Genomic DNA, 15,884 nt, shown 5'->3' on the forward strand with positions numbered 1-15,884 from the left:
TATCAGAGTTTTGCGCTATTCAGAACTGAACTGAAAATGTATTTCAAATTCGTACATTTTAATTTTATTTGAGGTGGCAAAAGGATATAATTTGAAATGATGGAGGTAGAATTAAAATAAACAGAAATGTAAGAAAATGACAAATTAATAAAAGTTATTGTGAAAAGACAAGGTTTGTAAAAACCAGGGGTGTCAGAAATAAAATAAAATAAATAAAAACAACTGAATTTTATTTTCTTACCCAGCAGCGAACAGATTGATTTGAGGCTTCTAATATATAATATAATATAATATAATATAATATAATGTAATATAATGTAATATAATGTAATATAATATAATATAATATAATACAGAATCCAAAAAACAACATACCAAATTCAACTCAACAATAATATAATATAATACAATATAATTCTGAACTGAGAATGCCTTTAAAACTGTAATAACCAGGGGTGTCAAATATAATATATAGTAAAGATTCCACAAAAAACACAAAATAAATAATACATATTAAAATAAATAAATTATGCACTGTTTTCAACATTGATTTTAATAACTGTTTCTTCAAAATCAATCAATATATTAGAATATTAAGGATCATGCAATGCTAAAATTAACTGATGAAATTATTGCAATAAATTATGTTCTAATATTTATTAAAATAGAAATATTATGTTACATTGTAATAATATTTTACAAAATCACAGTTATTACTACAGATTTGGATATTGATGCAGTCTTGGTGAGCATTAAAGACTTAAAAAATCTAAAATATAAAAAAAAGTCAAATATTAAAAACGACCCCAAAATTTTAAACTGTAGTGTCCTATAATTCTAAATAAATTTTATAAATTGCATTTACATACAATACCAGTCAAAAGTTTTTGAACAGGAAGTCTCTTCTACTCACCAAGCTTGCATTTATTTTATCCAAAGTACAACAAAAGCTGTAAAATTTTGAAATATTTTTACTATTTAAAATAACTCTTTTCTATTTGAATATATTTTAAAATGTAATTTATTTCTGTAATCAAAGCCAAATTTTGAGCATCATTATTCCAATCTTAAGGGTCACATGATCCTTCAGAAATCATTCTAATATGCTGATTTGCTGTTTAAGAATTATTATTATTATTATCATCAATATTTATAACAGTTGAGTACATTTTTTTCAGGATTCTTTGATGAACAGAAAGATCCAAAGATCAGCACTTATCTGAAATAAAAAGCTTTTGTAACATTTTACACTATACCATTCAAAAAATTGGAGTCAGTATAATTTTTTTTTTTTTTTGGGGGGGGGAAAGAAATTATAGAAATTACTACTATTATTTAGCAAGGATGCTTTAAATTGATTAAAAGTGATGATAAATGTGTATAATTTTACAAAAGATTTCTATTTCACATAAATTCTGTTCAAAATGTTACTTTTTGCTGTACTTTGGATCAAATAAATACAGGCTTGGTGAACAGAAGAGACTTCTTTAAAAAACATAAAAAACATTCCTGTTCAAAAACTTTTGACTGGTAGTACATGTCAACAGGGGGATATACGTGTAGTGAATTTCTATCAAACGCAACTGGACTTTATATTAGATTATTTAAGGTGGGCCACTCATCCAAACAGCTTCAACAGAGTCAAGGCTTGTTTGGTCATTTAATTTATAACCTTTTTCCCTGCACCTGGCTGGTTTAGGTTCTCAAGGCTGTCTGACTCTCACAGTTTGCCAGCAGCTCAAAGCCGAACACAAACAACCAAACCAATAACCCCGGCCTAACTGGAGCAAGAGCCCAACGTAATCGAACCAGTGACTCACAAAAGCACCCCGCCAGACGGCTTTCACATGTCGCTCAGGAGGTTAATGGAAAAGAACTCGACTGAAAGGAGAACAAGAGAACAAGCTTACAGGTTTGTTGAGTAAAACCGCTCAATATCTCACAAGTCGAATACATTATCTATCTGTCCTTCACTTGGAGAAGTATGCGGATAGTATGTTTGGTTTACGGAGATGATATAATGAATTAAACTCTTGCTTGATATCTTACTTTAGGGTGGTCTTCAAGCTGTGTTCATCATGTTCAACATGTAAATAACTACTTTGCAAGTGAATAGCCACATTTAAGACCAAAGTGCAGCTTTCGTAGCGTTTTGTGTGAGGTAACAGTAGAGTTCAGCTCATCATTAAAACATACATCAATGTAATTCCAGGCCTATTCATGCGCAACAACGGCGGGCAACCTTTTCAAAGAGCCAGACCATGAGAGCTAATGAAGTGCTAAATGTGGAGAGCAAACTTCATTTTCATATGTAAATATTCAAAGGTTGCGGGGCGAGGGCAGACATATTTTCTCTGGAACAACATTCAGGAGAGGAAGAGAAAGAGAAAAGCATTCTAGGGAGGCACTTGATTGTGCACGGGGCTTTTTTCTTCCTTGCGTCGCTGTGTGATGGTGAAGCTTCAAACAATTAGAGCCAATTAAAAGGTATTGAGTCGAAACAAACCCGGTGGGGAGGGCTTCAGTGTAAATACCACAGATCCTTCTCATGCACGTTCCTCTGTGAAAAGCCAAGTGGTTCCTCTCATCTGTATTCCGCCCTCTCAAAGCGAAGAGTGAGAAATACGAGGAAGGGTTTTTACAGAGCCAAGTGGCATTGTATCACCGGCCGCATTTGCCTAAAGTTACAAGATGTGCTTTGACGAGCTGCCATTGTACGAGGAAGAGGTCCTCTCTGGGTCTGAAAAGGCTTCCAGTTCTCTCCGGGCCAAGAAGGCCATGCTTGGAAAAACAAAAAAACCTTTAAAAAGATGTGAAAAGAGAACATGGGGTCGCCTGGTTTAAGGGTCACATTGAAAGTGCTGTGGAGAATTGAGCAGGGAGGTTTGTGGCAGATCAGTAAAGCAAATTAGCTCGATGGGAGGAGAACAGTAGCCTTTTTTAATACGCTTCTTATCGACGTAGAATCCATACGGTTAACTCAGCATGTAACACGAGTCTAAAGTGCGTTTTCACCGCAATGATTCACTGAAAAATTTTAATTCTGTCATCGTTTACTCACCTTCATGTTGTATAATGCACTGGTTGCTATTTTCCACGCAAATAAATAGGTACTGGAGCTTTCAACCTTCAAAAAGGTTGTGAAAGCACCATTAAGTTTCATAAAAGTGGCTTAGTAGTTTTGTTGGACCAACACCCCAAAACTTCATTTGTTATTCACAGCTAAACAACATATATCTTTAAGTCAGTGAGTTGAAGAACCAGATTAGTCTGATTTAGAACAGAATCTTTCAGACCTGTTTTGAGAACTGGAACATCTGATTCATTAAACTGACTCAAAAGAATGATTCGCTCACAAATTGAACATCTTCTCATACAATGAATTCAATGACAGTCTATCGCAGTGGTTGGCAACAGGCGGCTGGTTCTGAAATAGATCTGTCATGACAGTTACTCACATTTATTTAAATCTCCTTTGAAATAGCACTTGCCATTCACTTTCACTTTCGATTTCGCAAAAATGCGCACTCTGTGTAAAGGGAGCTAACTAGCCGCGACGGCGACGTATGAAATTTAAATTTTAGAAACGGTTTCTATTTCTGCGACGTTGCGGCTGGAACAACAACACAAACTATGACAGTTACAATCTCAGGTACTGATTACGTGCTCTATTCAATGTTAAAAGTGTCTCATGTGAGCTTGAATATCATTTTGCGTGACATTTATAGCCTTACTGAAAGCAAGAACAGATAGTTTACCTCAGATCTTGAAAATAAATTTAGGCAAACATAAAATGTGAACCAACAAGCGTTTTCCATGAAAATTTTCCCTCTTTACGAAGTTTCGTCAATTGTTTTGTTTATTGGTCTAATTCTTGTTTCGGGTTTCTCTTTCTAATTAACCTTACATTTGGTTAGTCACTCAATTAATTCTCTTGTGCTTCGTTCCCACCCTTCTGAATTATGTTGCACTGATAAGGAGTTATCACAAACTAAGACTGTTAAGTTGTGCTATCTTACAATCAATATATAGTAAATGTAAGTTAAAGTGTTGCCTATGTAACCAGTTAAAACTTGAAATGGTGATGAGGTCTTAAAATGTATGGAAAGAGTCTTAAAAAGGTATTAAATTTAACTTTGTGATTTCTGTATATACCCTGGAGTAACAGCTCACTACCAGTTACAAAAGACACTGTAACAGTCTCTCACAGGCAATTCTAGTTGCATTTTTCATCAATTAGTTTCTTAAATTTTCCTTTGACTATGTTCTGGCCCACCATCTAGTGGCAAATTGTTTTTTAGCTGGATGCCAGACTCACTTGCTGACCCCTGGTCTATTGAATAGCTTTAGTGGGTAAACAAATGATAACAGATTTTCTTTCTGATCGTTCACCCAAAAATGACAATTCTGTCATGAATTACTCACCATCATGTCATTCCAAACCTGTAAGACCTTTGTTCATCTTTGGAACACAAATGAAGATACTTTTGATAAAAACCAATAGATTTTGACCCTGCATAGACAAGAATTCAACTACCATGTTGTAAGGTTTAATACGACTTATATTCTACTTCTTATTTTCCTAATAAAGTCGTAATAAACCTTGAACGTGGCAGTTGCGTTGCTGTCTATGCAAGGTTAGAAAGCTCTCAGATTTCATTAAAAATATCTTAATTTGTGCTCCGAGGATGAACAAACCTTACGGGTTTGGAACGACATGAGGGTGAGTAAGTAATGACAAGATTTTCTTATTTTGGTGAACTATTCCTTTAAATGTAGTGTTTAAGAAGTTATGCAGGGAAACTTTTTCCTCTCTGCTTCAAATTACAGCACCAAAAACAATTCAGAAGCACAAAACTCACCAAATGAAAAAGGAAAAAACAACAATAAATATGAAGGAAGTAAGAAAAGACAGCGTCCCCTTTGCCATGACCTCAAGAGCCGCTAAACGCATCTGTCAAAGGTAGCAGGGTCTGCTGCGAAAAACTTAACAAGTGATTTAGCATAATGTGGGGTCTGCTTTTGAACCTGACCCACCACAAGATTACATTCGCCAAGTTACAGCTGGAGAAAATAGGATGCAAAACCTTGTTGTTCATGTGCACCTTTAGACCTTGCTGGAAAGAGATGTGAGGATTTAAAAAAGCAAAGTTCTTCACATTCAGACACTAACAATACATCTCTCAAAAGAAACATGCATTTTAACAGCTTCTAGTAGTCACTAACATCAATGCAATCCATATTTTTTCTATACACTACCGTGCAAAATGTTGGGGTTTGTAAGATTTTAAAATGTTTTTGAAGAAATTCTCTAAAACTCACCAAGGCTACATTTGTCCGATTGAAAATAAAACCAAAACAGTAATATTGTGAAATATTTTTACAATTTAAAATAACTGTTTTCTAACACTCTAACAAAATGCTGGGTTAAAAACAACCCAGCACTGGGGGAAACATGGACAAACCCAGCAGTTGGGTTGAATATTTATTCCAACCTTCTGGGTAGATTTATTTAACTCAACAATTGTTTAAAAATGACTACATTTATTGCTTAAAATGAACCCAAAATAGGTTGTAAATTAGCATTTACTAACATGTTCATTAAATGAACCTTTATTAATAAGTTGAATAAATAATAATTCAATAATAAACATTTTTAAATGACCTGTTAATAAATTGCTGATGCCTCTAGTAATTATGTGTCTGATTATTAATTTACATCCAATTTTGGGTTCATTTTATAGTAATTAAAAGAGTTGAGTTAAATAAAATGACCCCGAAGGTAAGGTTAAACATTTAACCCAACTGCTTGGTTAAAATAACCAAGGGTTGTATTTAACACAGCATTCTTTAGAGTAAACATATTTTAAAATGTAATTTAAGCTATTACTCCAGTCCTACGGAAGCACAGGAATATTCTTATTTGGTGTGTAAGAGATATTTTTATTATTGTTATTATCAATGTTGAAAACAGTGGCACTACTTAATTTTTGTAATTTTAATGGAAACCATGCTAACATTTTTTTAAGGCACATTTGATGAATATAATGAGCAAAATAACGAAATATATTTAAACAATGCAAGTCTTTACTGTCACATTTGATCAATTTAACACATCCTTGCTGAATAAAAGCATTAATTTCTTAAAAAATAAAACATCCTAACCCCAAACTTTTAAAAGGTAATGCATATACTTAATCTTAGTGACAAATATTTTTATTTTCTGCTAGCATGCACCTGAATTATGCACTGTTCTCCTCATTAAAGTGAAAATGACAGACTGAGCCTTACTGATGGAAATATGTGACCCTGGACCACAAAACCAGTCATCAATTTTTTTTGAAAAAGAGGTTTATACATCATCTGAAAGCTGAATAAAGCTTTCCATTGATGTATGGTTTGTTAGGATAGGGCAATATTTAAATCTGAAGGTGCAAAATATTGAGAAAATCACCTTTAAAATTGTAATTTGTTCAAAAATTGTAAGTTTTTATATATTTAGGGCAGGAAATTTACAAAATATCTTCATAAACATGATCTTTACTTAATATCCTAATGATTTTTGGCATAAAAAAAAATAATATTAATTTTGACACTGTATTATTAGCTATTGCTACAAATATACCCATGCTACTTAAGACTGCTTTAGGGTCACATATTAAAGGTATATTACACAAAAAAGTTGGAAAAACCAAATTAGCACATACTCTCAACTTCCATGGCATCCGGAGTGTCCTGACCGGTTTCCATCTTGGTGTTATCACTCTTTGTTGAGTCTATTGACACAGAGAGGAAAAACAGAGAGAAGACTGTGAACATTATGGCCATTAAAACAGAAAAGAGGTTAAAACAGCTTTCAAATAAGCAACACTATACGCAGCACAAGTTTTCAAAGTGAGTATGTCACATAGTTTGCTGTTCCTGCCAAACTGTCCATGGCTTTTCTTCACTCTCTATTTTCTTTTGTTTAGTATGCATTAAAGCAGCTAAATTCTATGTGACTTTTTAATGGATTTTGTGCGCCTTTGCAAGGCGAGAGATGTGTGCGAGGGACAAAATGAATAGGCATGAGCAAAACAAAACTGCCATTATCAAATATAAGCTCTGCATCCTGTGCGTCAGCACTCTTCACTTTCGTCGTGATTTATCCTGCCTCCATATTCCTCGCACAATCCCCTGAACCCCCTCAACTCCCCCGTCTGGAGGGCTGTGGGAGGGACGAGCTCGCTGATCAAAAGAAGATCTTCAAAGCCACAGTGTGAGAGCCGTGCTCCTTCCAGCTTATTTGAGCAGGACTCCTCTTCTCCTGCATTCCCCCTGCTTTGATGCTAACAGGGTTGTGGGCTATAGGTGACTACATAATGGAGAGCACACACAATGCATCCTGGGTGCTCTGCCAGGGCACAAATGACAGTCGTATCAGACGTGTTTGAAGTCCAGGGTCCATCAGCAGATGGTTGTGCTGGCTGAAGAGGGGTTGTGATGGTCATATTTACGTGTGAATTCATACAATGGTGGCACCTCTACCCGAAAACTGTTATATGACTTGGTTTTCATCAAGCCTGTTCTCTAGCAAAAGTTTTACATGGACAGCGAATAACTACATAGCTTTGTAATTTCATGACATTACGGTTGAACCACTGATGTCACACTATTTTAACAATGTTCTTACTACCTTTCTGGGCTTTGAACAGGATAGCTCTGTCGCTGTCTGTGCAGGGTCAGGAAGTTCTTGGATTTCATTAAAAATGTATTCATTTTATGGTCCGAAGATGAGCAAAGGTCTTACGGGGTTGGAACGACATGAGGGTGAGTAATTAATGACAAAAGTTTTATTTTTGGGTGAACTATCCCTTTAATGATTCATGCATTTTTACAATGCTATGCTCCCAACTTTGTAGGAACAGTTTGGGGATGGGCTTTTTCTATTCCAGCATGACTGTGACCCAGTGCACAAAGTAAGGTCTATAAAGACATGGTTGGATGAGTTTGGTGTGGAAGAACTTGACAGGCCTGCACAGAGCCCTGACCTTAACCCCATCAAACACCTTTGGGATGAACTAGAACGGAGGAATGGAGCCATGCCTTCTCCTCTAACATCAGTGCCTTAACTCACAAATACTCTACTGGATGAATACGCCAAAATTCGCCAGAAACACTTCAAAATACTTCCCAGAAGAGTGGAAGCTCTTACAGGGGGACCTCTTTATTATATATTAATGTCTATCTACTGTATCTATCTACAGTTAAAGTCAAAAGTCTACATAAACCTTGCAGAATCTGCAAAATGTTATTTTTTTTATTTGTTACTGACCTGAATAAGATATTTCACATAATAGACATTTACATATACAGTAGTCCACAGGAGACAATAATAGCTGAATTTAAAATAATGACCCCGTTCAAAGGTTTACATACACTTCTATATTCTTAATACTGTTTTTTTTTTAATGATAGTTGTTCATGAGTCTGTTGTTTGTCGTGAACAGTTAAACGGCCCGCTGTTCTTCAGAAAAATCCTTCAGGTCCCACAAATTCTTTGTTTTTTTTTCAGAATTTTTGTGCTTTTGAACCCTTTCCAACAATGACTGTATGATTTTGAGATCCATCTTTTCACACTGAAGACAACCAAGGGACTCATACGCAACTATTTCAGAGGGTTCAAACACTCACTGATGCTCCAGAAGGAAACACAATGCAATAAGTGCTGGGGGTGAAAACTTTTTGAATTGGATGATCAAGGTAAATTTAACTTATTTTGTCTTCCAAGAAAGTAAGTATATTGTGTAACTTCTGAAGGGCAGTACTAAACAAAACAAAAAAATATGATATTTAAAATAAAATAATAATAAAGTGGGCATTTTAACCTTCTGTATAGCTGTCCTCAGTGTAAAAAGACATATCTTAAAATCATACAGTCAATGCTGGAAAGGGTGCTGAAAAATCTAAGAATTTATGAGGCCTCACGGATTTTTCTGAAGAACAGTGGGCAGTGTAACTGTCCAGGACAAACAATCTATCTATCAGATTCTGCAAGGTGTATGTAAACTATCTATCTATAATTTCCATTTTTTGTACCCTCAAACAAGGTCATCATTGTTAAGAATAATACTACTAACAAGTATTAACATGAACAAATTTGAATGGTATTTTCATCAAATAACAAAACTTTAAAAAAAAAAAAAGGACTAGAACTTTTTGAGGGACGTTTTGAGGGACTAGATTTGAACCTGCTTCTCTTATATGAGAACCACAACTAACCACTAAGCCACAGCTCCAGGGAGTCTACAAATGTACAAGCTTACCTAGATGATGTACAAAACCCATGGCTGCTAAAGTACCATTTATGTTGTTCTTGTCTTTGTGTTATTTAATCTGTCCTGCTCCGAAGCAAAGTGCGAGGACAGTTTTGGGGCAGGATGTAGACTAGACACAGTGCAAGAATATTTGCATTTATGCAGAAAATTTGGCTAATGCCTGGCTCTTTCAAGGACCGCTGCAATATATGAGCCCAGGGCAATAGCTAATTGTGCTGTGATAAGCCCTAGCCACAGGCTGACAGAAGCTCTCTGAGCTTTGCCTTCACATCCACAATCTCCCCTGGCACACAAACAGAACAGAGAAAGTCGCATTTAAACAGCCAATTAAAAAGGCTGTTGCCTCCACCTGTCTCTCCACCATGTAAAGCCTCTATGGATGGCGGATCAGAGGAGCTACCCAACAGGGGAAAATCACAATAGAGAGAGGAAGTGTGACCTCGCTCAAGTGATTCTACTAGAAACAGACCTCTCGAGTGGTCAGTGTTTCTCATTTCACGTAACTGAAAGACGACAATTGGGAAAGTAGTGTTGGGACTTTCCATGGTACAAACAACTTATTATTTGCTACATAATCATAATATGATATAATTTGTACTAGAAACAATCTAAATTAGTGTGACAGCAATAAATAAACAGATTAGTTCAAGCTAAATACAAAAAAACTGTCACAGTCATATATAAACAAATATTTTAATTTATTCAAAGAGTCATTTGCATAAACTGTTGACATATTCACTAGGAAAAATGCAATGCTTAATCGCACTACGCTGCCCCTCAGTGGAAAAGGCAGGTTAATATTGGAAAAGTTCCACTTTTTTAAAACCAGCTTTGTCACGCTGCTTAAAAATGAACATAGCAACTCCCAACACAGGAACAACGTGAATAGGCCAACAAATCAAAAAAATGTGAAGAATAAACAAAAAAAGACAAAATGGTGTCTGATGATAACTAAGTATTAGTAGTTGGCAAAAGCAGTTTTCTTTTGTCGTTCGGTGGGTATTACTGAACTGAGACACTAGAAATGCGCAGGGCTTTAACACAAGCAACAGATGGCCACAGCAGATACTGTTGGGTTTTTGCCTCAGGGACAAATTCTCCAGGAGGCTGCGAGCGACTAGGAATGGCATCACTATCGCAGTCTCGAAAACTTGGCCGTAATCAATAGTTAATACACAAGGAACAAAACCCAGGAGATCCAAACCCGGGCAACATTACATGGAGAATCCTGCGGGTGTAGCTTCAAGAAGTAAACAAATAAATAAGTGAGCATAGCGCTTGAATAAACAATGATTTCTTTTGATGATTTCCTGAGTGAATATAAATTCTTTTAGGAGAGGCAAAAGAATGGCTAGGAGAATGGGTGCCGTGTGATCTCACTACGGTGGATGACAGGAAATGATGAATATTGACTAATATCCAAGAGTTAAGCTGCCAAACGACTCAATTTTTGCCTCACCGTGACATAAGATGGAAAACAAAGGGTTGGAGAGAGTAAAAGAACAAATAAAAAAAATGTCCAAAATGAAACAACTCTGAGCTGTCTTTCTCTCGCTGAGAAACGCTGATTGCCCACTGTGCTTGAGAACAAAAGACAATGGGAGCGAAAGTGTGTGTTCTGCTTCTCTTTCAATTTTGGCTGCTCTCAAGTTTTTTTTTTTCCTCACACAACATTGGTTTTAATAATTCTAAAACCTGAAACTATATGCAATGCAACTATGTGAAAGCAAATGTTTTTAGGTGCACAAGCTCGATTTTTATGTAGAAAAGTACAGTAACTTGCAAAAACTTGAAACTGGTTTAAACTGTCAAATGTTTATATAATTAGGTCCATTAATGTAACAGACATAAACCAGTCATACAGGTAAATTTTTATTATTAAGATTTATACATCATTTGAATAAACTTTCCATTGATGTATGGTTTGTTATGATAGGACAATATTTGGTAGAGATACAACTATTTAAATATCTGGAATCTGAGGGTGCAAAAAATATATATAGCCTATAATATTGAGAATATCACCTTTAAAGTTGTCCAAATTAAGTTCTTAGCAATGCATATTACTAATCAAAAATTAAGTTTTGATATATTTACAGTAGGACATTTACGAAATATCTTCATGGGACATGATCTTTACTTGATATCCTAATGATTTTTGGTATAAAATAAAAATGTAGAATTTTGACCCATGCTATGTATTTTTGGCTATTGCTACAAATATACACATGCTACTTAAGACTGGTTTTGTGGTCAGGGTTCACATATGAAGATAACTCTATCAAGTATAAACACATGCAGCCAATGATCAATGTTAAAAACAGAAAACAAAGCACTATATATTAGATCTGATTAATCAATAAAAAAGTGCCCTTAAACAGCTGATTACAACATTAGTTGTACTTTGGGGAATTAATTATATTTCATATATTAATGGTGACACTTAAATTAGTGCTTAAGAAACATCACTTAACACTCAAAAATAATTTCAGTATGTGATGTAACTATAAAATATACACAGCAAGTGAACATAATGATAGTGATGCACTACTATACTGCCCTCCAAAGGCAAAGCGCAGTAACTAAACATTTGATCAAAATTGAGTTCAGGCTTAAAATGGACTTTGTGACAACTGTTTTGTCTTGTGGCAAAGTCTCCTGGTTCAATTTTATCTCGTTTCAGAGAAACGTTCAGAGAAACAAGAGTGTCAACATATTTGACTAGCTGTTGTAAAAACTTTGAAGGCATTTTTCTCAGTTTCAGTGTTCGCGTAGTTACTGCACTTTGCCTTTGGAGGGCAGTATAGAACGCTCTCATTATAATAAAAATGATAAGACATGATCTAAATTGATGTAGAAGAGATTTATTGTGTACATAATACATATTAGAGACGTTTTGTGTATATATTATGTTGTAGGGATGCACAATAAATCAATACTTCCAAAATTACAAAATGGTTTAGCAAAAGAATGCAATTTGATCAAAAGAAGTGTTTATCAACAAGTGTTAATTTTATCAGCCATTTTTTAATCTAGTCCTATTCTTAGTCCTGTGTCAAATGTACTTTTTCGTTATCATATTTAGTCAGCTTGTCCTGTTTTTGTTCAGTCAAGTTTTAGTCGACTAATCATCTGAATATTTTAGTCAATTTTTAGTAAAATAAAAATTGTTTTAGAAAAAATCAAATAAAAAAATATAAATCGCATTGATTGTTGTCATTTAAAAAAATTATTTTTACATTTCATTAGAAATATTGCACTTTGTCCACTCATACACATTGTTTATTTTTACCTAATCTAGTTTATTGATTTATCATAGGATTTTTATTATATACATTAATATCAAAGACGTGGATATACAATCTCTCTGTCTACATTATGAAAACTGGTAACAAAAAAAAAAAAAAAAATGGTGAAATTCAAAATTTGAATAATTCCAAACTGCAATAATATTTCTCTATTAAAACAACTGCATTTATTCAGCAACCACAATCACAAACAATATAGATGAGATTCATGCCATGCAAGCGGCTCATGACAGAACACAGACTGGCTAAATTACACTTTCATTTAAGCAGAATATCTTGCAGGGAGACAGCTAAACTCCATCTCACTTGTCTGTTTGTGTTTTCAGATCATCTTAGGCACTTCCACAATGTAGAGCGAGTGCGCATACAATAGTTGCCAGATTAAAAAAAATTAAATTAAGTAAAACGCTGGGCCAAAAATGTATCCTTTCAAAAGAGAAGCTTTGATTTGGGGATTCGAACTCAATATCTGGCAACCACAAACATGAAAGCTCGCGTAGTAGAGACATGTACAACAGTCGTAATATTTTGACAAAAATGAAAAGGGTTTTAGTTTTTAGTTTTTAATTACATTTTAGTCTCGTCTTTTATCAATAATATTGAATCAGAGTTTTATTCGCCAAGTGTGCGCACACACACAAGGAATTTTTTGGTTTGTTTGGTACATACATGCATACATACATATCTGACATGAAAACAGAAACATTTAAATAAGTAAGACTTAAAAATAAATAATAATAATGTGTATGAATCTGGAACAGAAGATTTATGTACAGATTTGTGCATTATTTACTCTATAAACAGCTATATGAAAAATAATGATATAGTCAAAGTTATTATTTATTGACCTTATTGTCGTCTCGTCATTGTCTCGTTTTGGTCATTGGAAAAAAGCTTGACAATAGTGTTTGTTGATGAAATTAACACTATTATTAACTGAAGAGAACTTTAAAAGGCTCCCTTTGGCTTTCCATTAAAAAATAAATGAATACATCAAAACTGTAATTTTAAAGTTATAATATTACTAATTGAAACAAATGAAATGGTTGATTTATTATTTTACCATGAGATATTGCAACAGTAATATTTTTATTTTGTATTTATTTAGTTATTTATTTAATAATAATGATACAATTTTAGTCAAAATTTTAAGGCCCACAAACAAGGCGTAATTAAGCAATAAGGTACAAGACGCTTCGCGTCGTGCCTAACAACGCCCTTCAGCCGTGATTTATTCACGATACAGCACGGCCTCAAGTACCTTATTGCTTTTATAAAATGGTTACCACACAATAAAAATATTAAAATCAAAAATATATATTAATTTATATATATTAAGTTGTACGTTTTCATAAAATAAAATCATTAACTGCCTTCCGCTGTAAAAAGTAGTCCCTAACTGCTGCAGCTGCGTTTACGTTGCTAAGGGGGTTCAATGATACACAAAACCGTTGAGTGAAGCGGTCATAGCAGTGCCGTATCATGAATACGACACAGCTGCTGACCAATCAGAATTGAGGAATGGAACTAACCGTTTTATAATTGAATATAATCAATAATATATCAAATTTGAATAACATTTTTGTTTAACTAGCATCGAAACTAAAAAAATTTTCCTCTTTATCGACCAATTCACCAGCACATTTTGTTTGTGTACTTGCAGAGCATATTTCTGGCCTTTTGGTTAGCTTTACACACACAAACTCTCATTCATCCACCACTTCTAAACCAATTAAAGCACGAGGGATCCTTAAGCTTTCCAAAAACAACACTTTTCTTAAGATATCTTACACTGATCTAAAGATCTCACTTGCAACAGTGGTCGATTCACTTTACCACAGTAACATGAGATTTAATCAGGCAAAATAAGTCTTGCGGTTTGCAATATGTAATCAAAAAACGACGTGCAGAAACAGGCTGAACCTCGGCTGGTGCGACAGAGTGAAAAAACCCCACCTTCATCAGTCAGACAGTGAGAGATGAGGAGAGAAACTCTGATTGGATTCAGAGCCACTGAGGCTCAGCAGCCGTCGCAGTAAATCTCACCTGCATGCAGGCGAAGAGGCGATATCGACTCCCACCGCAGGATCCGCAATACACCACGGACGAAAAAAACGCCCTCCATTAGCAAAGCCAGACTTATTCATAGCTACCTTCAGGCTAAGAGAAATTTTGTTTAATTTATGAATCTTTCACAAACTTATCGAGTCAACCGCACAGGGCCTGTTGAGGGGGAAAACATGAGAACAAGTCGAGATTCACTTCGAACACAATTTCAAAAAGTAAACAAGTCTAGGCACTTTACTGAGCAAACAATTTGACGTTTTTAATATTGATGCGGACTCTCGAGCAGAGGGCTTCTTATTTGTGTTGCCTGCTTCCATGCAAGTCAGTCATTTAGTAGATGCTTTTATTCAGAAGCCAATCCCGTGCTAACACATGCACAACCATTAGACTTTATAAGTTACACGAGCCGACACACCTGCTTAAAATTGGCAGCAGTGCCCTAATGACCATGTGCCAACAGCGTTCAGAAACACTCGGCTGAGGTGTTATGGAAGGCTGTTTGTGTGTGAATGTGAGCTTGTTTTTGTTAAAAGCACCGTATGGTGAGGTGTTGAGCTTGGCTTTACCCTCTTAAATATGTTGTATCGATCTCACCTTCTCCGTGTTTAACATCTGGTACTGCCGTCTTTGTGTGTGCGTATTAGTCTGTCGCTTGTGTCTAAATGGGAATCGTTATCCATTATCTGTGTACATAACACTTTAATCAAGTTTTGTGTAGACAAATAGTGGGCATAATTGAATGGATGTGTGAACACATTCCAGGCATGCCTCTTTGTATCTATACTATTGTATGTGTGTGCTGTTCTGTGTAGCCTTGATTTAAATAAAGACTTAATGTGCCACTTTTACTTAAATTTTTTTTTCATTTTCAAATAGTCTGTGAAAAACTTTTATCATCTATTCATTTTCTATGACATTATTTTGTAGTCAAAGTATTATTTTTTGTCACATGCTTTGTACTATTATAAAAAAGGACATTTTACTGTTCCAAAATTTGGGATCAATAAGATTTTTAATGTTTTTTAAAAACGTCTCTTATGCTCATCAAGGCTGAATCATCAATCCAGAAAAAAACAGTAGTATTATGAAATATTATTTCAATGTAACATATATATATATATATATATATATATATATACAGCAGGCATTTTCCAGGTGGGATGAGGGGGATTTCCCCCCCTTTTGGTCTCTG

At 34.8% G+C, this 15,884-nt stretch overlaps 1 protein-coding gene across 1 annotated transcript in view; it reads right to left on the reverse strand.

Annotated features, from left to right (window-relative positions):
• macrod2 (mono-ADP ribosylhydrolase 2) overlaps nucleotides 1-15,884 on the reverse strand; it is an 849,841-nt gene that overhangs the window by 13,785 nt on the left and 820,172 nt on the right. The window contains exon 22 of the mRNA XM_073834923.1: nucleotides 6,708-6,776. Coding sequence (XP_073691024.1) covers nucleotides 6,708-6,776 — 69 coding nt within the window. The remainder of the gene's footprint in view (nucleotides 1-6,707; nucleotides 6,777-15,884) is intronic.

This window comes from Garra rufa, chromosome 2 (assembly GCF_049309525.1).
Source record: "Garra rufa chromosome 2, GarRuf1.0, whole genome shotgun sequence".
NCBI lineage: Eukaryota > Metazoa > Chordata > Actinopteri > Cypriniformes > Cyprinidae > Garra > Garra rufa.